The sequence below is a fragment of the Chanos chanos genome, chromosome 1, assembly GCF_902362185.1.
Source record: "Chanos chanos chromosome 1, fChaCha1.1, whole genome shotgun sequence".
Classification (NCBI taxonomy): Eukaryota; Metazoa; Chordata; class Actinopteri; order Gonorynchiformes; family Chanidae; genus Chanos; species Chanos chanos.
Genome location: NC_044495.1, coordinates 11,788,910 through 11,813,908, shown reverse-complemented (window position 1 = coordinate 11,813,908; position 24,999 = coordinate 11,788,910). Strand labels below are relative to the sequence as shown.

Genomic DNA, 24,999 nt, shown 5'->3' with positions numbered 1-24,999 from the left:
GGAATCACACGCAATAACGAACTTCGGCACTAACTTCACTAAATAACAGCTGAGGAGTGCCAATTCTGATGCAGACAATGGTGTCCAGCAGGAGCTGGGGATGTCTGGTGTAATTTGCTTGTTGACAAGTGAGGTGAACGGCCCTTGTGTCTGTCCCACAACGACACCGAACAAAAGCCAATATTGCTCTGGATGTTGCGCTGTTCAATTGACGGTCGAGAGCCGCTCAGACAAAAGAACGGCGGGATTTAGTGGACATCGTAAGGGCCCTCCCGTCTCTACCCCTTTTCTCTAAATGACAGCCAGAGTGTGAACAGCAGGTGTCTTCCATTCAAGACAGTCTAGGTTAATAAAGTCTCCTTAGAAAGTCAATAAACAAGGCCTTGTTCACACAGCAACTAATTGTTTTCTCTCTGGACAGCTCTGGATGAGAGATGTCCGTTCCCCTGGAGTCTAAAGGGCCCACTCCAGTCATTCCCCTTCCACCTCCCACTCACAAGAGGCCCACCGAGTCTGACCCATACCCCTCTCTCTCAGCCCCCACCAAAAAACCCTCAGCTTTCAACCATATTAGGAGCATGCTGGAGAATTTTGGGAATTCATTTGAACATTTACTTTTTTAAAATAAATATGTCTATTTATTTAGACAGTTACATCTCTTTTGTTTCTGTAACCGGTGTTACCGGTTACTGGCGCTGATATTGTTTTCAGTACCCATCGCTAATCCTTCTCTAATTACCACAGGGGGAATTGTGATATTGTATGTTACTGTATTTTACAGACACAAATCTGTGCAAAAATGCTCCAGCTGGGCTTTCTCCACCTTGACAAAGCAATAATCCAACACGCTGCCTCTCTGTGTGGCAGTTAAAGCATTTTCTTCTCCACTGGAAACCATTCACAGGAGTAAAAATGGCCTTGTCTGTGTTGCACAAAATTACTCAGGGCCCAAATTGGTATTTAGCAAACAGTTATAAACAAGCTCTACTTGGTCAAAGTAAGCACTTGGGACCAGACAAATCATATCACAGATTATTTCGTCTTAATAAGTATAAGACGGAAATACCATGTGGAACACAGCCACAAGCTCTTCAGAGGCTTAATGAGGTTTCAACTTTGATGATGCCACAAATTAAAGATAACTGTACGCTGAATGAGAACTGTATGTGTTGTACTTAAGACACAGATGGAATACTACAATAAAAAAAAAAATTCAAGGAAAAAAAAAAATAATTTTAGTAAAAATACACTTGAAAATGTAGAGTCTGATATGTGTGATGCATTAAAATGTTAGGCACGAAGAAAAGTGGACAGCGGATGTGTGTTAGTTGTGTAGTTGCGTAACTGGTGTACTTGGCGTGGCGTATTTGTTTCCATGTTTGATACTACTTTAGAGGGATGAGTTAGTGAAGGTGGGTCTGTTGTGAGTCAAGCTATTCGAGTGTAAAAAGGCAAGAACACTGTGGAGATCTAGGATACATTTCAAAATGACTCCATAGGACAAGCCTTGGTTAGATGCAGGAGTTCAGTGAAATATTTCCACGTAGTAGGATTTTTCTCTTTAAGTTTCAGAGAATGACAGCCTCTGATGAGTCTCGGTGTCTTCCTTTTTTTATTACCTATACGTATACAGTATATGCAGGATAAGGAGAGAGTGTGAGATGCACAGAGACAGAAAGAGAGTCACACACACACACACACACACACATACACACATACACACACACTCACAAACACACACACACACACACAAACCCAGCTCATCAGCTCCGTGGCCTGATGTCAGGTTTGGTTAGTCTCCCGCAGTATCCACACAGAAACCAGCTCCCTCGCATTTCTGGAATGTCTCACTCTTCCCTTCTCTCTCTCTCTCTCTCTCTCTCTCTCTCTGTTTCTGTCTCCGCTCCTTTGTTATTGCTAAACTTCTTAGGGTTTCGAACCTCGTTCCAAGACCTGTTTTGTTCCCCTCATACTTCTCCTGCGGTGTGGTTATCCAAAAAAGAGACGCTGGTAACTTGAAATGATTTGACACTTGTTTGATATGCGACTATGCGGTCAGGCATATTTTTATTGTCATTATGTGAAGTAAATCCAGAAAGGTCTGGATCATTCTGTGGTATGTGTTATACTGCCAACTGAGATCCAGCTGAGGGATTTGAAAATGGGGACATTGCACATTTTACTGCTTTCATTTTGCCTGAAACAGATAATTAGGTTAAAGTAATTATCTAGTCATTATACAGTAACATACAGTAAATAATAATGACAGCAAGTTTTTTTTTTTAAGGCTCACTTTTTAATGTTCTGCAAAACATTGTACTTCTGTTGCTACTTCTAGAAATACTTACAACTTCCACTAACGTCTGAAACATGCAGTTTCTACTTCTCTTCTTACCTGAATGAAACGTGTGTGTGTGTGTGTGTGTGTGTGTGTGTGTGTGTGTGTGTGTGTGCGTGCGTGTGTGTGTGTGTGATCTAGAGTAACTTAACACTTAGCACATTATCCTTATCACCTCTGCCTCAGCTAAATCACCAGGGTAACAAGGTAATGGCTACCATGTTTTCCTATCCCTGCCTCTCTCTCTCTCTCTCTCTCTCTCTCTCTCTCTCTTTCTTTTTGCTCTGCCCCCCCCCCCCTCTTTCTATTCCAGTCTGGTCTGCCCCACAGAGAGTAGAGTCAGAGCACCTGCAAGAGCTCACTTTGAAAGATGTTGCAGGCACAAGAATGCGTGCAGTAAACACAGGAGAGCTGTATTTATAATAAATCAACTTTATGGCTCTCTGATGGAGGTGATATCAGTGAAATTTATGCTTGGAGACCACAGTGTCCTCAGCTAACAGCTGGGAGATAGCGGGTTTCTTCACTTGGCACTGGTTTGGTCCAGTCTGGGTCCAGTGTGGCAGTGGCAGTCTACATTCAGGCCCTTACAATACATAAACCAGACTGGCAGACTCAGTTTTGCAAAATGCATCCAAGTAAATAAACAAATAGTTGAGGAAACAAAGATAATTCTCTTTATATTGTCCCTTGTGTACTGTAAAACATATTTAAGACCACACTATAAGACATTAAAAATATATTTTGGAGAGTTTATTTAGTCTTCTTCATAGTAGTAGGTGCTTGTACAGTTCAGTTACGTTTGAGTGTCAAAGGACTTGAAAGCTTTTAGTTTGTGATGGATGCTCTGGAGAGTGATGATTATAAGTGGGGCTTTGAGTTCTTCAGTGTTGTTAGCGATTGGTCTTGGAAAATACTGGAAGAGTTTAAAGACATATTAACAGCAGTGACTGTGGCTCTAAATCATCTCCATCACATCTCTCGGTGAACTCAACATTCCACTCTGGGGTTTTCTTTTTTTGGATTGTTTTTTTTTTTTTTTTCAGATCACTCTTCATTTTGCCCTCTTCTTTAAGTTCAGCGAATTACTGCAAAATGGTCTCGTCACGCGAAGGCATCCTGAAAAATGGCACTCCAACCCAAACAAAACACAGGCATGTAAATAAAACGACGCTTATCCATGCCCCAGCTTCCCACCAAACATCACCACCGCCACGACCCCCCCCCCCCCCCCCAGCCCCACCCACCCCCCCACCCCCCGTCTCCGCCAACCCCGTCCAGATGTTTCATCTCACCCTCTTGGCAAACGCACAGAAAGCAAAGTCTAAAAAAAAAAAAAAAAAAAGCCAGTGATGTCACATCTCCAAACGTTGTGCGTGGTTCAAATTACAAAACCTGAGTCTTACGGGATGATGAAAGATGACCACCCGCCATTGTTTGTCTTTTCAGCAGATGCGAGCAATAATAACAGAGGGCACAGTCCAACCAACAGAGGTGTCTTCACTTAGAGGACACGACCAAAAAAAAAAAAAAAGAAACAGAGTTACACAAAAATCAAGACGAAAATATATACGTAAACACAACGTCTCTCTCTCTCTCTCTCTCTCTCTCTCTCTCTCTCCCTCACTCTGACATCATGCAACTCCTCTCACTGGAGGGGGAATGATGGGGCCTCTGTAAATGTTTGTTGTTCTATTGTCAACAATCCCTAGAGACTCTGGTTTAATTAGTTTTTTAATTTTCTAAGATGAACTAAGGGTGGAGGCTGAGCTAGGTTAGAGAGAGAGGTGAAGACTATTTTTTTTTTTTTGTATTGTGGTGTTTAACCAGGTGTCTATTTGGCTTTTTGCCTACAAATGGGTGAGAGAGAGAGAGAGAGAGAGAGAGAGAGAGAGAGAGAGAGGGAGAGAGAGAGAGAAACTCAGATTTCCAGTGTATCTCTGTGAAATGGGCTCGGACTGGGCAGTGAGTCACACTGTGGTTGACCGTGGACTCTCTCTCTCTCTCTCTCTCTCTCTCTCTCTCTCTCTCTCTCTCTCTTAGCAGATGGAACAAACTAATTGCATGTGTTTCTTCCGCAGTGTGATGAATAAATAACAGATAGAGTGTAATAGAAAGGCTGATCTGGAAAAAAAAAACAGTACTGGCTGCTAACAGCTGGAGTCCCACTGGGTGAGACACTACTGGGAACACTGGCTAAGCTACAGGTTCCAACCTGTGTGTGTGGTTTGAGACTTTACAGCAGATCCCAACCCCTGGGCCTTCCTCTCTTCTCCTCTCCTCTCCTCTCCTCTCCTCTCCTCTTTAACCATTGGGGTGGAGGAAGGTACTAAAGGGGAAACCAGTTAATCTAGCGCCAACCAATCTCCTTCTTTGATGGGTTGCCATGTCAACGGGTGGGCCCTGTGTCAGGGTTGTTGCTGCCTCCATTTCTTTTTTTTTTTTTTTCTTGGTTGTTTTTTTTTCCTCTGGTGCTCTTGGGAGGAAAACGCTGGGAGTGTTAGGAGGTGTTGGTTACAACAGGAGAGAGAAGAAGGAGAGAAAGAGAGAGAGAGAGAGAGAGAGAGGGAGGAGAAGAGGATTAACTGGTTCGTTACAGCTTCCAGAAAACGGAGCTGCACCATAATATCTCCCACCCGCTCATAAACCATGCCGTTTTGTGGTGGGAAAAATGAAGAATAAGAGAAACTGGCGCTGTAGATGCTTGAAACACATATACTTACACAGAAAGAGTTTTGTGGGGATGACTGTGAGAAATCTGTAAAGAGTTATTTCTTGTTTAAATGTTCTGACACTTTTTACTGCATGGGGGAAAAAAATAGAGTAAGTAGTTTTATAATGAATTATGACTTTTCATCTCTCGTATGCTGAGTCTTTTTGCTGCAACTGTAATTCTTTGATCAGACAGAGGGCAAGACCTCTTGGAACAGTAAGGCAAAGGTGTGGCTGTAACAATTACATTTTAAATGACATCTTTAATTAAAATGACGTCTTTAATTAAAATGACATCTTTAATTAAAATGACATTTTACAGTTTTGCCATCAATCATTCCTCTGAGATCTCCTTAGATGACTGAAATCTTTTCCACAAAGATGATCTGAGTGTCACCGAAGTTTTGAGGTTCTCTCCTTCTGAAGAATGTGAAATCCAACACAGAATATTTCAAAAGCATCAAAAAAAAAAAAAAAACCTTACTGACATACATCCTTTTTGTAACACTGAGAATTTCTCTATTGTGTATATGACAGGCACTCGGTGAAGTTTGAAGCCAAAAGTGTATTTTTACAATCACTTTTCTAAACTAATTTTTTTGCTGAATGAATGCTGTGAGAAATCAGACAGAGATGGTGTGATAAGAAAGATAAATAGACTGAGCTGCATATGCAAACATTCTCCCACTAATCCAGCCATAATCTGCCATAATCTGAGATATCCTGATATCCTCTGATAGTATACACTTGCGTAATTTGCACAGAAAATGGTATTTTAGTACAAATCCAGTGCTAAAATATTGGATTTGTGCTAAACAAAACACCCAAACAAACACCAAACCTCCTTTTGTATGGTCACTCATCTGTAAACAGTTTCTGTTATAATTTCTTCTGCTGCAGTTATACAGCACATGCTCAAATAGCCCCTTGTTGCATCCTCTCCTTTCATGCAAACATACACACACACACACACACACACACACACACACATATATATACAGACTTATCTGGGCCACTGGGCCTAAAAAACGTGAAAATCTTGTTGAGGGAGGAGTATACTCTCAGTATACATGGAGAAAGTCAGCTGTGACCTTCTGGCGATGTAAGAGGTCTTCCCCCCTTGACCGGGACTCTACAGTTGTGAATGTTGGTTTAATTTGTATCCGCCATTGGGAACGCTCCCAACCCTTGCCCCATCTCCCCCACCACACACCCTCACTTTTCCAGGGCTTGGTGGTCCTGCCATTGTAAAACACTACGTGATCTACAGCTGCAGCCCTCCATAGCATTTTACTGTAAAAACAGCAGAGAATGAGTCATTTTTAAAACACTCTCTGTTATTTATTTATTTATTCTCCACTTACTGACAGTGGAAAGAGTTGTACCATGTTGGCTTCAGAGGCCTCCTAGGAGATAACGAAGAGCCAGTGTTCGCTAAATTAGGGGGATATTGCTACATTTTATTTTGTACATAAATTGTATTAATACACCAACACGGAACCACTCTACACGCTGTCCTAGAATGTTGTCTCTATGAGTAAGTTTCCTCTATCCCTGAAGTGTAACCCAAAGCATTACATAAAACCTGTAATGTTGGTGATCTTTTTCTGTTCACATACAATACATTTATTACACTGCGTGAAAGCACACACACAAATAGACTGAAAAACAGATTCTTCCCAAAAGCTGTGGCACTTTTGAACTTGTTGAACTCAGATATCAAGTTTTCAAGTTTCAAGTTTCAAGTTTATTTGGAGACCAATATCACTGTTTACAGTCTCAGAGGGTTTACATGCCACAACAATCAAGATCATAACAGGACGGATATCTCTTTAGTCTGACAAGACTGATGTACTGCTATCATTTGAGTACGTGCAAAATTTATTTACTTACATGTCATGTCATGTCCTGTCATGTCATCATACATGCAATATTTACTTACATGTCATTTCAACCACTGATTATGTGCAGTATTTCCACATCACCATACATGTCATTCCACGTCCCAATACACCATCACTCCATGTCACACCGCACCTTTACTGCACTTTTTGCTGCTGGTGCTTTTGCACCTTCAGTAGTTGTATTTATCATCAGTTGTAGTTTATGTGTTACATTGTTTATATTTTGTACTTATATTGCTTAGATTCTGTGCTTTTTTTATCACTGATATTTTATGTTTCTTATTCTACTGCTGATATTTTATATTTATATTTTTCATATTTCTTACTTTTTTGTAAATGTGTGTGAGTCTTAAATATAAATGCATCGTTTGAGGTTGACACAGTTGCAACTTCATTGCGCTTGCACAATGACAATAAAGTTCTTGAATGTTGAAATACAGCGTACTAGCCTGATTTCTTCTGTTTGAGGGAGTGTGTGTGTGTGTGTGTGTGTGTCTCCTTGTGAGAACCAGTTTGAGTTTTAGACCTTGGGAGTGAGGACATTTTTGGGAAAGTGAGGACATTTTGGCTGGTCTTCACTTCATCAAAGGGCTGTTTGAGGGTTAAGACTTGGTTTTAGGATTCAGGTTAGAATTAGGTTCAAGTTAGGGTTAGGGTAAGGGTTGGGGTTAGGCAGTTAGTTTTGATGGTTGAGTTTAGGGTAAGGGGCTAGGGAATGCATTATGTCAATGAGTGTCCTCACAAAGATAGAAGTACAAGTGTGTGTGTGTGTGTGTGTATGTGTAGGAAAGCTTGATAAATAGTCTCTTGCTCACACTGACCTCTGTCTGCTGAAAGCAGATGAAAGGTACCTGAGTATTTGTGTCCTGAGGCAACGTATGTCCTCAGCGTCTTTCTCCAAACCACTCGCTTAGACCTTGAACCGAAAGGGTCATGTGACTAATCAAGACCTCAGTGCATTCAGCAGTAAAAAAGGGGTTTCACACACAAAATATGGACAAGCAGATTCTTTATGCAAACTCTTCATGATTAAATATTTTATAAGATATATTCATTTTTTAATTTTCTAAAATGAACGAAGGTGGAGACTGAGCGAGGTTAGAGAGAGAGGTAGGACATGTATTATGTTTTTTGTATTGTAGTGTTTAACCAGGTGTTTTTATAGATAAAGATATATTATAGACACAGATATTATAGATAAAATTTATATTTTATAGATATTTTCAAGCAACAACATTTGGGGTCATAAAATGTTAGTTGTGAACCTTCTTCAGTGCGTAGGATTAAGCTGAAGAAAACATTTAAGGTAAAGACATGTTCTTAGCTCTCTTGACAATGGCTGCTCAAAAATCTCTCCTTACAGTAAAATTGCAGTGGACGTGTTACACAGACCTATCAGAACACACACACACACACACACACACACACACACAGACGCTCCCTCTAACTCTCCACTGTGGAGCACTTTTGCATCCCTCCCCTGAAGTGGAGCGCACAAGTCAAAGCACAGAAAATAAACACTGCCTGGCAAAAAAGAGCTCATTTATCCAAACTGAAATTGCACTCATAGGCAAAATGACCTACAATTACAAGCCCAGCTAGAAATTAACTTTTCAGTCAGCCATCCAGAAAAAGATCAGAGGACACAGAGGCCTACAACAAATGGGAATTCTTGTGAAGCCCCCTTTTCTTACCCCAAAAAGTCCACTCTTCTACCCACTCATGAGTCCCCAGTGCCTCTAAGGTGTGTGTGTGTCAGTGTGTGCGTGTGTGCGCACATGTTTTTGTGCGTGTGTGTGTGTGTGTGTTTACACATCTCACTGATTGCAGGTTCCAATGATTAAAGGATGTTAATCTGGATTGGACTGTCAAATCTTTTGTGTTTAGTTTGTTGGTGAATGTCTTGAGCATTTGCAGATTTGTCCGTGTGTATGCGTACGTGTGTGCGTGTGTGTGTGTGTGTGTGTGCGTGTGTGTGTGTGTGTATTTGTGTACATATCAGTGAACTTTTTTTTTTTAAACACCAGTAGCAAAGCCATGCTTACGCTGAGAGCTGTGTTGCTTTCAGTTCCGCTACCATTTTCTGACCACTCCCTAAACTCCAGCAGCTCTTTTGCTGTGGTAATTACACGCTGGCCGGAAAGACGCCCAAAGGGACTCTCTTTAAAGTGAGGAAAATATCCTTCTTGTTTAATTATGTTTCTAAAGGTGGACCTAAACAGCCCTAGCCCCTTCTTTAGCATTAGCTATTTTCCATAAGCTCTCATGTACAACACATACACATACAGATTAGAGCCGTGGAAAGACTAAAGACTAGAGAGGTGAAACTGATGTTTAAAGTCTGGTAGCCACAGGATAAGCTAACAACCTGACCACCTACTGCTCCGCAAAACAGGAACTACATGAATTGTCTGATTATGGCACTCATTTGAAATGTAACTATGACCTGCGGCGTGGGCATGGTTCCTAAAGCATCTTTAAGCAGAGCCAGGTGGACTGTATACAGCTTTTTTTTCTGATGGGAGTATCTGTTAAAACGCTTATGTTTTTAAATGGTTTTTAAGTTTTAGCAAAACATTCTGATGTGCTGCCACAATGTTGCTGGAAATTTTCACGACCTTCACACAGACACACACACACGCTTGCACGCACACACACACACACACACACACACACACACACACACAAGCACAAAATATCTCCCTCCCCAAAACACGCACATTGGTATTTTTCTGGTATTCGGATTTCCTTGTGTGTATTCGTATTTTCCCTCTGACATTCCAAACAAATCTGGTTGGACATGTCAGAGAGGGCAAGTTTAATAAACATTTCTGTCACTCCTTACTAATTTAATAGATATTGCTTTTTTATTGTTTTCATATAACCATTACCCAGTCAATCGCTGTGGGATGTCTTACACAACAAGCAAATAGCAAATAACAAAAGACGGAATGACACTGAGTTGCTTGGCCAATTCATTTACTTTAACAACCCTGCTCATTAAAAACGCAAAAGAAAAAAAAAGAAAAAAAAAAAAGAAGACTGCAAATTAAAACTCAAACCAAAATGTAACAACAGTATTGTCAATGCATGACACAGGCATGGGAGCAGGGAAGATCAATTGAAAATGCAACTACAGATGTGGTTTATGTGACATTGGCTGAGTTTAAAAAAAAAAAAAAAAAAAAAAAAAAAAAAAAAAAAAAGGCTTTTCATTCTTTAGGAGCTCACTGAACAAATCAGAAAAATAAAAAGGAATTCAACTTTTTTTTTCTCTAGTAATCTACTTGGAAAGCTATAAGATCATGTGGGCTACCGAAACATATCACTCGTCCAAAAAATCAAGGCAAATGCAGTGTTGACCATTGTAACAAAATGCTTACAATGCGGTAGTATGTGTAGCATACGAGATTATATTGTGGTTCATGCGAAGTTTAACCGCTCAGATCCATTTTAGCTGCCAAAAACACATCCAAAACACCCTTCTTAAAACACATAGTGGAGAGAGTGTGGATCCGTCATCCATATGTCCATTCCAGCTGACTCCAACCTGAATCCTCTTCAACCCAGTCTACCTACCAAAAGATTCGCCGTTCGCCCTCACCAAGGATGTTAGCATATTCCGCCTGCTTGGAATTCTTTCCCGCTGTCCGGGGAGCACACACTGCGTTTTAAAACTTGTTGAGCCCTTTCAAGTTTTATTTGAAAGTATGTAATTACATTCTTGAAAGAATAACAGGTCCCCAGAGTGATTTATATGGAGTATTAAATGTCAAGACTTGAAAAGACACAGTGAGCGCTAGCTCATCCACTTAAGAGGTCTTCTCAATGGCCTAAAAATGTTAAGAGGGCTTTAGGATAGGGATGTGTAGTAAAAATAAATATGCTTATATGCTTAAAAAAACAGTCAGAGGGCAAAAAAGGGGGGGGGGGACAGAAGGTGAGAGAGGTAGAGGAAGTTTACCTGTTATTGCTTATTTTTGGAGCATCTCATCTGGGTTTGCTTAAAAGTGAAATGTTCTATGGCTCACAGCCCCTAAGCTGCCTCTCTGTAGTTTGTTTGAGACGGTCGTGTTCAGACCACAGCTCTGCCCTGCGACACATGAACAAGAAAGACCACACTGTGTTCACAGGAGCTTCCCTGAAAAGTACTTGCATGCTTTGGTTTAGATGTCTGGGATACATGTAGGGGTCAAAAAGTCAGGTACAGCCTGTTTACATTTGATGGCCTTTTGATGGGCCTCTTCCTTAGACTGAATCTCTGCTTTATTAAAGCACACCAAACAAGTGGAGACAGCTTCTTCTGCTGAAATACCTCACAGTAATTTGATTAATGGTCTTCCTCTGGTTTAAATGTACTCACATGATGAAAAGGACAATCTCTGAACCTCTGACATCACTGACAATCTCTTCTCTTCTCCTCTCTTCTCTTCTCTAATGAAAGATTCTGCTTTCTACTAAACTCTATCCAAACCAATTCTATTCTATTCTATTCTATTCTAATTAGTCTTTGGTCTCTTCTACTGAACAAGTCTGTGTAAATCCTCAGGTCCTGCTATGGTTTGTCTTTGTCAATCCATCCCCTTTGATTAAAGGGATATCTTCAAGTGCCAACCCAACCTCTGATAAAAAGCCTTTTAATCCACTGAGAAAGTTTCCCCTTGTGTAGACACCCACCATCACTACCACCCACCAGCTAGCAGCAGACAGGCAGACAGACACGGCTGTTCTCAGGGAGGGTCTGGACAGTGTTGTGTCTCCCAAACACTGAGAGAAGCAACTAAAAAAAGGCCCAGGCCCACCATGCTCTTAGGCCATCAGCCCTGATAACATCTGCCAGGAGCAGCTTAGTGTGGATGACAACAAGAGATGGAGGGACATTAGAGCTCTGTCACTCATTCCCTCACTCACCCACTCACTCTCTCTCACACTCACCCACTCACTCACTCACTCTCTCACTCACTCACCCACTCACTCAGTCAGTCAGTCACTCACTCACTCACTCACCCACTCACTCACTCACTCACTCACTCATTCAGTCACTCACTCCCTCCCTCTCTCCCTCACTCACTCACTTCCTCATTCACTCACTCACTTACTCACTCACTCATTCACTCTCTCCCTCTCTCTCTCACTCACTCCCTCATTCACTCACTCACTCACTCACTCACTCAGCCTAAACAGAAATGAATGATTCAATCTATGATTCAATCAGAGGTAAAAGAATAAAAAGGGGGGGGGGGGCAGGAGTGCTTCCATTTTTCTCTGCTTGGTGAGTCTTTAATGCCATGCCCATTAAAGTAACCAATGAGAGGCCCTTTGATAGCTTGGTATCTACTGGAAGATTCATGGATCTTAGTAAAAATCTCAAATGATCTTAGTAAAGGTTTTATTTCAAGCTACTTTTATCCAGTCCTTGCTACATGTATATAAAAGACAACAAGGTTTCTTCAATACAAACAGATGAACAGCAACTACCATGACAAAAAAAAATGTATAACCCAAGAAAATCTATAAGAACCCAAAGGAATTCTGTTTGTCATCGTAAGCACCTGGAGGGTAACTGTGCCACAGAGTAGCAGTGGCATGTGTGTGTGTGCGTGTGTGCGCGTGTGCGCGTGTGCTGAGTGTATGTGTGTGTTCCATTTTTGAAGCAAAAGTCACGATCTATCTCATCTTGCCCGGAAAGAGCTCAGCAACCCCAAACAGAGTCATTTCTCCTCATTTCCTGCAAGGCTTCACCCTCTCCTCTTCAGAGTGTAAAACGCCATCACAGGAATTAACAGAATTTGTCCAACCCTCTGTTTCCAGATCCTTAAACTACCCCTCGGCTCTCTCACGGGCTTAGAGCTCTCCTTGAGGAGCGCTGAGGGATATATGTGCACCTCTGTGTGTGTGCCTGCGTGCTCTTACGAACAATAGTCCTCTCCAGACACCCGTGAGGGAGCTGAGAGAATGGAAGAATGTTCTGGAGTAAGAAGTAGAGCTCAGTGAAAGCTGTGTTTGATCAATGAGCATGGCGCGTGTCTGCACTAGCGTGTCTGCCCGGCAGCTCTAAGCCCCATTTGAACGAGAGAAAAGAAAAGAAAAGAAAAGAAGAGAAGGGAGTGTTATGACACAGAGCAGGAGGTCCACTCGAACAGGTCACCTTTGCGCTTTGCTGTTGAAGTCACTGATTACGGGATAGTGTTCACAGGTGAGCAGTGCTAAAGAGTGATTTACTGACATAACCCCCCCCCCCCTCTTTTTTTTCTGAGTCACTCTTTCACTCAGTTAAGAGGTGAGTAACTGACCTCCCTCAATTGCCCAATAGCAGATGTCACACAATTATAGCGCTCACTCTCTCACATGACAGGAGCTGGGATGGAGACATATTTTTGAGATTAGAACATTAGAGTTGTAACTGGGTCTCTGAGCGTCAGTGAGTAACTCAAACAAAATGTATTATTCAATTAAATGATGTTAACTTGTTTAAAATATCTATGCAAGTCTTAAATATAATGATTAACTTTTTGCGTGAAGAAGAAGCCTTCTGTTCCTTCTTTTCAGAGAGGAAACGTTTTCACCAAATTTTCACTTTCTTCAAACTTTCTTTCACTGTCTCTCAAACTCACGACACTCCGCTGAGATGTTGGCTGACACATGCTTACAGTAGAGCTTCTGATTAGCGTTTTAATGGTACTACAGAAAGCGTAAAAATTCAAAATCAAGAACTTGAGGTTTACAAGACCTGAGTTCATTACCTATCCCATAAATATGGCTGCATTTGGTGCTACAATTACCAGGCAACATATCAAATATTGAAAAGGTAGACACACACACACACACACACACACACACACAGAAACAGGGAGTGTAGTTCTCTTTCTCGGTGTGTGTTCCCATTCTCTTACTGCCTACAGCAGAACCGCCCAGGGAAGCCAATCTCCCACTGATCTCAGGGCTAAGCGTAATGCCGAAGAGTGCATGCATGCTTGTGTGCACGCACACACACACACACACAAACACAAAGACACACACACACACACACTCAGGTGTTCAAAAAATAAGCAGCAAAGCCTTTACCTCTGGGCATGCCTAACAGCCTGCATTACCCTCACATTTTCTAATTACTCAGCAACCACACTCTCACACTCTCATCTCCTGCTCTCATCCCACATCTTTTCATCATCCTCCTCTTATGTGACTACGCCAAATGTATGCTTAGGTAGTTAAGGCACTGTCAGCTAAGACTTCCTGCCTAAATCCAGACTAGCACAGTTAAAAGCCGCTCAGTGAGGCCAAAACACAGGGGTTACGTTTGGATAGAACTCATCTGCTTGTCTGTCTGCTTGTAAAGCTGAAAAATGGAGTGAAAGATTAAAAGTCCCTCTGGACCTAATGATGGGAGACCTCAGCATGTTGCTGTGGACAGACAACAAAATTCAGTACCTCAGGGTCGGAGCCAAAGGCCACAATGAGCATTAAGGGACAAGAAAAAGAACATATTGCACCCTGAGATACAGTTTCTTTGTCACTTTTTTTTTTTTACATGAACTGAAGATGAAGCAAAGTTGCAGAGAAGCATTGCTGCATCTTCCCAAACTGAAGGCTTCAAGAAAAGTCCATATCACACTTCACTCAATGTCAATGACATGGACCCAGAGAGAAATGTACACATGGATAATTGTATGGGTGGCAGCGGCAATAGGAGTAGTGGTAGGTATTGGTTGTGGTAGTGTTAGATAGTTGCAGCTTAGTAGCAGATGTAGTAACACTAGTAATATTGATTGTAGTAATAGTCTGTGTGTGGTATCTATCAGAGAAATGGAGTTCAGATTAATCTGTCGGCCTATATTCATATCAGAGCTATAATACTAAGTCAGATGTTAGAAGACACTAAAGGAGTCATATGTCATGACCATCATGATCAATATCCATGTAGCTACATAAGGCAGGGAAAACTGAAGTCTTCATTTATGACAGTTCTTCCCCATCATTTCTTACTTTGTGATTTTCATAAAGGATTAACTCTGGAGGGAAGATGTGGACCCATGTTCAGTCCCACCTAATCCCTCTCACTCTATGTGTGTGTGTGTGTGTGTGTGCTTCAAAGTGCAGTTATGTGACTCTGTCCAGAAAACAACACATCCAGAGCAGATTCACGGCCAATCTGGCCAATTTGATCCATTCTAGCCAATAAGATCAATTCTGGTTCATGGTGAAAACATTGTGGTCCCTTCAGACTGCCATACATGAGGCATTTGTAAACTGAAAGGAGAACATTGCATCAGAGTCTAGCAGCTGATTGTTTTACAAAACATCATTGTTAAGGGCCTCAATATCACATTTCTGTGTTTTTGAGGAAATGTCAGGGTGTCACTGGATATAACAATAAATAATGACATTCTAAAATCATAATTCATCAACCAAATAGCACAAACAGACTCGTTATTACACATTTATCATCAGCAAGACAATTATAATGTCTAAAATTATACATAATGATTTCAGTTATTACATTTTATGATTTATTATTCACCAATGTGCGTGTGTGTGTGTGTGTCTGTGAGTGTGTGTGTGAGAGGGAGAGAGGGAGAGAGAGAGAGAGAGTGTGTGTGTGTGTGTGTGTGTGTGTGTGTGTGTGTGTGTGTGTGCGTGCGTGCGTGCGTGCGGTGCGTAACCTGTGCGTATGAAAACACTAAAGGCATTTTAATAAGATACATGTGGAGCCAAGGGGGAGCTGGTGCACGAGCTATATATTCCTAAAATATGACATGTACCACGGTCTGTTCTTGAAAAGAAAAAATAGGGCATGTAACAGTTGTACAAATAAAACGGTTCGAGGTTTTTTTTCTCCTCTCTTGGGAACACGAAGGGGAGGGGGTTTATCTTAGGTGTCGGAGAGCGCGCAGTGGGCTGGGGGTTGGGGAGGAGGAGGCAGAGGGAGTAAATTGGGCGGACACATAAAAAGTGCAAGGAACATTAGAGGCATGATCAGTCGGTGAGTTTCCTGCTCGTGATTTGTTCCGCCTTCATGAACTCTTGGAGATAGGAAACTGAACAGAAAAAAAATCTCGTAGTCCCGCGTTTGACTATTCTTCGGTTCTGTGGCGGGCAAATGGACTAACCTCTGTACTTCTAGAGGAGATGTTTCGGAACTAATGAAACCGCTGCCTTGACCATCGCCACTGGCTCCTTACATGATACTTTCAGTATATGCTTTGCACTTGGACTTCTGCTTAGTGTGGACAACTCGCACTGTTCCTTTGTCATAACTACTCGCTTCGTCTTTGGGGATACTTCTTGTGCCTCTACTGATGGTAAGCGATCGCCAGGACTGCGTATATACCGGAACAATTGGATAGAACGTAAATTCGTATATTTATGTACAGATAAATCTTATTTAACTATCACGTCAGCCAGTTTTGTTGCTGTACATTGCTTTTACATTGATTAATTGCATTTGGAAAGAGCTCTTTACATTTTGCTCACACACAATGCCAATATGCACGGTGTTGTGTAAATATTTAGCACTTAGGATATTTTTTATCCAGTGTTTTCTTAGAAATATGGAAAACGTTATTTTAAAAGAAGTAAACTTGCCAATTCAGTTTAATTCGGAGTTTCGTCGCATTGCTTGACTGCTTTAAAACTGTGGGACTGCAATGCAACCACAAGCGACCATTATAATAAAGATCCGTATTTACATTCCAAACTGACTTAGTGTGAACCAACCACTTTTCGACAGACGAACCGAGACTTTTGGTGTGCCTGTTACTGTACAAAAATATTTGGTAAAATGTATTATCCTCCAAGCACTGCGCTCGTAATCCACTGAACCGAGTGCTTTAGACACCTGCCCGCTTTCCTGGTGTGCGCATGTATCCGCAGGTAACCGGCTGGGAAGAAACGCTTTGATCGTCTTAATTTAAAAAGATGCTGTTATGCAGGGTATTATATGCGTTTTGTGCTATTAATTCAACCCGTTCCACTGATATTTATAGGTTCTCTAAAAGTAATAATTTCTGGTGGAATTCCAGAATTATTTTGAATTATTTCACTTTTTCGACGTATTTTAGCTGTGTCTCCAGTAAAAGTCTAATCGCGTGTGCCCCAGACAATATAAGATTATTTCTTTTCATGGCGTTGCCCCTGATGTTTATTTTAAAGCAAAGTGAAATGGTTTTCTTTTCAGTTTTCATTTTCTTGTGAGGTATGTAGACGGGCCCACATGACATGCGTTATCTTGATTAACCTAACTGACCACTGGGTTGGTCAAAACATTCCTAAAAGGCGACTTACTTATTCATTCATAACAAACGACTAACAAGCGTAAACCAGTAAAACATGAGGCCCTGTGTAGCATTCCACAGGTCTCGTGGGATGGGTTCTCTATGGTCTCTCCTCCACACTCTTCCTCACAGGCTGTGCGCAAAACGGACTGTTGAATGTGACTACATCGGCCTACACAACCGTGTTTGCGTAAATTTGAGGTTTGAACATTCTTAATTTTATGATGACAGTAATGCTAAATATCTCTGTTTATAATTTTTAGAGGTTAGCCTCTGTGCTAAGATTAGAAAAGTCGCGAACAGACATGGCAAAAGTACCGTAGACGATTCTAGGCAGTTTTTAAAGTTACACATATCTGAACAAACTGCGCGAGCGCAGACTTTTGCCATTAATCAAGCTCAGGAAACTTGACATTGCCAAACCTAATTGTTCTGTTACGCGGGCCAGTATATATGTTGCTTTTATTTTCAGAAACGTGTACAGTAGTGTAACAGAGATAGTGAATTAAATGTGCTAAAAGCGGTTCAACATTTGTAATAAGTCCATATGTGATTTTCCTTTGTAAGAATTTTACATAGATAAACAGACAAACGATCAATCCATATCGCCATATACAGACTGTTATAACTCGCTGTGATGGTGGGAAAAGCATGACAGATTAGGTATCTGAATTAAAAACGCAAAATAAGAACCGGATAGCCTACCTGTTAACACGCAGAGCTGTCATTTCACTGGATTTTCGCTAAAATAATTCGACTGGAAATGAGTTTTCCTATTTTTGTTGTAATCGTCGCTGTTTTATGGAAATCAATGTGCAGTTTTAATCTAAAAAACGAGAAAATCGCACAGGAAGTTATCGCTTCCTTTTTTCTCGAAATGGATTGCGATGTCCAAGCAGCTGTTTAGAGTAGGAATGTAGAAAAACTAATCGCTTACTTGATCCCAAAAAAGGCATGGGGCTCGCCTACAAGAAAGATTATATACATAACTGGCATAGCTGTGGGTTGCTGTAGCAATGTGTATGCTAATAGTTTGTTCCTGTTTATTCATGTCTCCGCTACCCGGGGTTTTTGGAATTTGTTCAAGAGTTGAACAGACATGCTGTCCTCAGAACTCATGCATTCTTAAGTAAAATGCACTCAAATTTAGAAGTGAAGACAAGATGAAAATATAGCAAGGGCTTCAAAACCTGAAGAGATTTGAATGGAGTGTGACAGAAATGAAACACTAAACCACTACCTAAATTATTCTCTTTTCCAGCTGTAACCTGCTCCCCACCGCCTTCAAATCCTTGTCAAATTCCTCAAGAAACACATCTACGGGGCCATGTGCACAGTCTGATCTCATTAACTCTGCTTAGAGAGAGTCCAGTCCAACACTGCGAGGCCCACAGTACTTTGCCAAACCAGAGGAAGCTAACAGCTTAGGCCAAATTGCACTGTAGGCTGCTGCAGTCATTGCAAAAGAGCATTGCATTGCTCTCCTCTAGGTCGTCAAGCTGCATTGGTTTTCTTTATAAAAGCATGCTGGATGGTAAAGTTGAGGAAAAAATCCAGGATTTTTATGATAAAGGTTGATGCGTGGAGGTGGGCACATGCATCTATATGCTTGTTAGAGCGAGAGGGCGTTTGAGCGTGTTTATGTACTGATACTCTTTTTATTGTCCCTGCTAGTGCTGGTGTTAGTTCCTCTGTAATTATCATTGCTACACCCTCGTCATTGTTTTCGCAGATATGAATGCATATCAACATATAGTCACCCTCCAAATACACATTTTACTAAGTTACCCTATCATACCTACTGTAAAACATGTAATGATGGAACTGATGGTGTCAAACAAAGGTCACCATCTTCTGCTAGTGCCAGAACTGTTTCTTGATTGTATGAAGCAATAAAAACACATGTCGACTTTTATTTGCTTATGCATACACACACTCTCACAGCGTTCTTCTTAATATGCCTCATCTCTGCTGTAATGGTTGGACTTGTTCCAGCGGAACAGGATCCAAAAGATGACCAAATGCACGTGTTTCTCTCTCACCCAACCCGAGCTGTGCCGGCTGTGGCTGATTTGTTTGAGGCCAAATTTCACCAACCCTCATAATTCCATTAGTCCCATTCCTGCAGTGCAGGCCGAGCAGGGAAATTAATCATACTAAAGTCCCTGCATTGTGGTATCTCAAACCAACTATGGGTGTTAATCCTCCCTTGTGGGCTACACTTTGGAAATGTTGCACTTCGCTGGACTTTGCTCTGTCACTCTGTAGCCTCTCAGGTCTACACGGCAGTCGTTTTTGAATCCCGCTGTCATTGCCTTGATGTCACAAAGACATCTTTTTTTTTTTTTTTTTACCTGGGTGTTTTAGTCCCTGTCGTGTTCCGTTATGCTGACATTGTTTAGTTGTGCGACAGTCTCAGGGGGTGAAGACAGGATTTCTTCATTTAACAGAACTTTAGCAGTGGGAGTTTCGCTGTTCTCAGTATCTAAATTGTTGGTCTGTGGTGGATAGAATGATGACGGTAGGTTTATCTGAAAAAAAAACAAGGCTTGTCAATACAGGCTCCACAAAACGACTCTGTCTGGTTAGGTTGGGGGCATTACAGGGGCGGGGTGGATGGAAGGGAAGGGGGGGGGGGGGGGGGGGGGCTGTTGCGGAGACTCTTTTGAAGGAGATTCTTAAATGGATGGATCACAGGTCTGCACCTTAGCATTGTTGGGAGAAGCCATTCCCTTTGTCAACAAATGGTCCTCCATTTTCATGCGAATAATATCCACCGATCCACCCATTCTCCCCCCTCTAGTCCCCTATCAAGACAGATCTGTCATGTGTCATTGGATGGGTCCTGTAAAGGGAACATAGATAGCCTTTGGATGCGCTGAAGTATATGAGGTTTATTGGTCTGGAGTGTGGCCTTTACCATGGAGCTGTTTACGTAAAACAGTTTGCTTATGACATCAACCACAGTCCTTTTTATGACTTTGGAATGATGCGAGCCATTTCAAACATCTCGGTTTCTAAGTGAGTTTGTTGATTTAAGTGGTATAGAACAAGAACTGGTGCCTGCAACCTTGTCTCTTTGCAGTCTCTTTTGTGTAAATGTTTTCATGGATATGGGAAAGGTCTTTTTATGTTTGTGGAAAGATATATTTTATTCTGTTTCTTCTCATATGAACCATACAGGAAAAAGTGAATCTATCTATCTATTGTTGGCATTTTTGTCATTAGAATGTGAGAGAAAGTTTTGTATAGCTGAATACATGTTGAGCGTGTGTCTATCTGTTTAACTCGCAGGAAAAGACTCACCCCAGTGCTCCTCAGCAGCCCTCCAGCACCACGTAACATTCGCCAAGGCACTCGACCAGCATCGGCTCCCAACAAACATGGACTGTTTTCCCATGCTTTATTTTCTGTCGGTAAGTGGACCACCATGTCTGTGCGCCTTTTCTTTCTTTCTTTTCTTTTTTTTTTTTGCATCATGTGACTTGTGGCATCCACATCTTTCTTTTTTTTTTTTTTTCCAAAGTGTTTTTCAAGGATTTATTGTATTTACCGTCTTAGAAAGCCAAGTGAAAGCCTTACACATTCTTAATTATCACTGGTCCCCCCCAAAAAAAAAGAAATCTTTTTTTTCTTCTTTTGCTTTTGCTTGAAAATTGTGTGAAATGCGTGGCACGCGGTTCTTTGTTTGGCTTCAGTCAGGTCAGACATGTAGGGAACCGGCTCTTTATCGAGTTAGAGTTAGCTCTGACCCTGACGCTGTGTTGATCCGCTTATTTGTCTAATCATTGTGCAGGAGGACAGAGTTGGGGGGGGGGGGGCCACGACCCCTCAGATTCCATTCAAAAAGAAGAGGTCCTTTTTTTTCTTTTACCAAATGTTTATTCTCTGTGAACGTCACACATAGAAGGACAGGATCAGATTAAAAAAAAAAAAATCACAGACTGCTTGACCAAAAAAAGCAGTCAGGACAATTACTACCCATTCAAGTTGTTTTGGTAACAATTGTGCAGTTTGGGAAGGAGGGTGCTGTTGACTCGTTAGTCTGGAGTAAAAAACATGTCTGACAAAAAAAAGCGCTCACTCTCTTTCTCTCCTTTCCTATGTCTGTTTCTCCTCCCTCCACGCCCCCCACCCTCCTCCCATTTACTCACCAGAGACATCATGATTCCTGGTAATCGAATGCTGATGGTCATTTTATTATGCCAAGTCCTACTGGGAGAGAGCAGTCATGCTAGTCTAATACCCGAGGAAGGGAAAAAGAAAGCGTCGGGCCTTCAGGGTCAGAGTCACCTGGGTCAGAGTCATGAAGTGCTGCGGGACTTTGAGGCCACGCTGCTTCACATGTTTGGGCTTCAGAGAAGGCCACGGCCCAGCAGATCGGCCGTGGTGCCCCAATACCTGCTGGACCTGTACCGTCTTCAGTCTGGAGAGGTGGAGGAGGCGGGAGGCCACGACGTACCTAACTTTGAGTATCCAGAGAGGTCGACCAGCCGCGCCAACACTGTGAGAGGCTTCCATCATGAAGGTAAGACAAACATACACAAACACGCATATATATATATTCATATATGTGTGTGTGTGTGTGTGTATATATATATATATATATATATATATATATATATAGTGGGAAACACAAATGCATATGCATGAATTTTGGCACAAATATACACACTCTCTCAGACACTCACACACACAAGCAGATGGGGGAAATGTGCAAGATTTTCCAGTCTGAAACCTGAGTTGTAATGTCTTTTGGTTAAATTCTGTGGATTGTTCAGAGGCCATTGCACGTCTGGTTCCCAACGCAAATTAAAAAACATACCTACATCTCTTACTGGGTAGCCCATCTGACTCCACCCAAAGCACAAGAGCTTAAAAAAGCTGAGTGTACCAGCAGTGTGTCTCCATCCTCTAGTTATGTGGATCGTTTTGAGGGACCTTCCTCAACATGCAATTATCTTTAATGCTACTCTGCAGACATCTAAATAAAGTCTTGCTGCCAACTATGTGGGCACTCAGGGCAGACAGACTGCCCAGGAGCCTTGGAAAAACAAACTCTACCCAGCCAAGGTGACAGAGGGGCACCAACAGTGCAAACAGCTTGCATTCCAGTTATTGTGACTTTATTTATCTGGCTGGTCTTACTTTGTTCTAAAACAAGATCTGACCGATAAGACCCCAAACAGTCGCTAAACAGAGAGAAGTAGCAGAGAATGAGAGCACAGACCCAGGGAAGATGTCTGCCAGGGAAGACTGGAGACAGCCTTAATATCTCCTGTCTGCTGCATTCTCCAAACACAAAGAGTGGACGCACAGATTTTTCCACATTGCCTTCACTGTAGAAAATGGACAACGTTTGGTAAATGACCGCAGATATAGCAACACACACACTGCAATTCAAGCTGATAAGCAACTGTGACTCCCACCAGTAAAACAGTGTCGTTTAGCGTAAAGTCACTTGCGGTTGCAGAACATGCATGGGAAAAGAAAAACTTGAAAAACAGAAGGCAACAGTTTCATAAAGGAAATGTTATGAAGTGATTGGGAGGTGTTTCGCATCAGGGTAGTTTTAATCCGAGCACAACAATGAATTAAAACGCTAGTCTTTGGGAAAGAAAAAAAAAAAAAGCAAGAGATTTAGTGTGTTTCAAGGCAGTCACTCCACTAGCTGTGCTTCCCGTTTTCCTTGCCACCACAAAAGCATGATGGGATTGAATGCATAATGATTATTGAGGATGAAAGTGATAAATGTCCCTAGTTAACAAACTGCAGATCCAATCAAAAAACACAGAAGGTTCCAATAACGAGAAGCACCTGGGTTAGATTAAAGCGCTGGGTGTGAAATAACAGGGCCGCACAATCGAGCAAAAAATGGTAGACACAACATTCTTTTTTTTTTCCCTAACAATGGTGATCTTGCCAGAAATCTGCTGCCTGAGCACGGAATAGTTACCCTCCTCTGTGTTTACACTGCAGTCGCAGCGGGGTAATCACCTCTCTTTTTCTCTCTCTCTCTCTCTCTCTCTCTCTCTCTCTGTCTGTCACTAATGCATGTCTCAGTACACAGCGTGCAGAGAGAAGCGGTTTTAGAAGATGGTGATCAGGAGATAAGAAAACATAACTGTATGACCATTTGCCAGATCAGTTCCCTGTCCAGTGAGTGTGTGTGTGTGTGTGTGTGTGTGTGTGTGTGTGTGTGTGTGTGTGTGTCGTGCGCGCGCGTGCGTGTGTGCATACTTTGTGACATTAATTATGCCCCCCATGCACCCAAACATACACATGTACATATTTACAGATGAAAACAGGGAGGTTTTCTTTGAAGGAACATTAACATGAGATTTGGAGGTTTGAACAGAGAGAGAAAGAGAAAGAGAAAACTGTATCTGTTTAAAATATGTGTTTAAGCTCTTGAGTGTGTTCAGAGATGGAAAATAGTACTAATCAGTTCACTCTTTTTCCTCAGAGCACATGGAGCAGGTGTCGTGGGAGGGGGAAGGCGACACTGCTGCACCACTGCGTTTCTTCTTCAACCTCAGTAGCATTCCAGAAGATGAGCTGCTCTCAACAGCAGAGCTCCGGCTTTACCGGAAGCAGATAGACGAGGCCAGCACTGAGCGGGAACGCCTTTGGAACGAGGGACTTCACCGGATAAACGTGTACGAGATTCTGAAGCCCCCGCAGGCCGGGCAGCTGATCACGCGACTGCTGGACACTCGGCTGGTGCATCACAACACCTCGAGCTGGGAGAGTTTTGACGTGAGTCCCGCGGTGCTTCGCTGGACCCGCGACAGGCTACCCAATCACGGGCTGGCCGTGGAGGTCCTCCACCTCAACCAGACACCCCAGCATCAGGGCCGTCACGTCCGCATCAGCCGATCGCTCCACCAAACTCCCAACGAGGACTGGGACCAGCTTCGCCCTCTGCTGGTCACCTTTGGCCATGACGGGAAGGGCCACCCGCTGACTCGGAGGACCAAACGAAGTCCTAAGCAGCGTGGTCGCAAGCGCAACCGCAACTGCCGGCGGCACGCGCTCTATGTGGACTTCAGTGACGTGGGCTGGAACGACTGGATAGTAGCGCCGCCGGGTTACCAGGCCTACTACTGTCATGGGGAGTGCCCTTTTCCCCTGGCAGACCACCTGAACTCCACCAACCATGCCATCGTACAGACACTGGTGAACTCAGTGAACACCAATATTCCCAAGGCATGCTGTGTGCCCACAGAGCTCAGTGCTATCTCCATGCTCTACCTTGATGAGACTGACAGGGTGGTGTTGAAAAATTACCAGGAGATGGTGGTGGAAGGGTGTGGCTGTCGCTAGCCTAGAACTGTAGGGGCCAGGAGAACTCCCAGCAGCACAAACACTGATCCCCACTGGCCCCTGTTCCATTTTACACCCAAGTATCTTCAGCTGGATCCTTATTTATGACATTTATGTTGAGATGTATGTTTGTCTCAGATTTTTTTTTTGTTTGTTTGTTTTGTTTGGACTATATGATCATATATTTTGACAAAATATATATATTTATATCTACATATTAAAAAAAAAAAATAAAAATGAGTCCTTATTTTAAGCGTAAATAAAAAAAGCTGTACAACTTTTCATAATGTATATTTAGATTGTATAAGGGTTTTTTTTTAATGAGAAGATAGGAAAAATTACCAAAAAAAAAAGAGAAAGTATATATACTGGTAATATTTATTGCTTTCATAGTATATACATTACAAGAGTGATAAATATGTGACCGCCAACATCTTATCTGAGC

The 24,999-nt window shown here is 42.1% G+C and overlaps 1 protein-coding gene across 1 annotated transcript; it reads left to right on the top strand.

Annotated features, from left to right (window-relative positions):
• Positions 1–21,392: 21,392 nt before the first annotated feature.
• On the top strand, positions 21,393–24,554 carry bmp4 (bone morphogenetic protein 4). The gene is made up of 2 exons (XM_030772045.1): positions 21,393–21,756; positions 23,695–24,554. Exons 1-2 carry the CDS (start codon positions 21,393–21,395, stop codon positions 24,552–24,554), a joined length of 1,224 nt encoding a protein of 407 aa, XP_030627905.1.
• Positions 24,555–24,999: the final 445 nt, after the last annotated feature.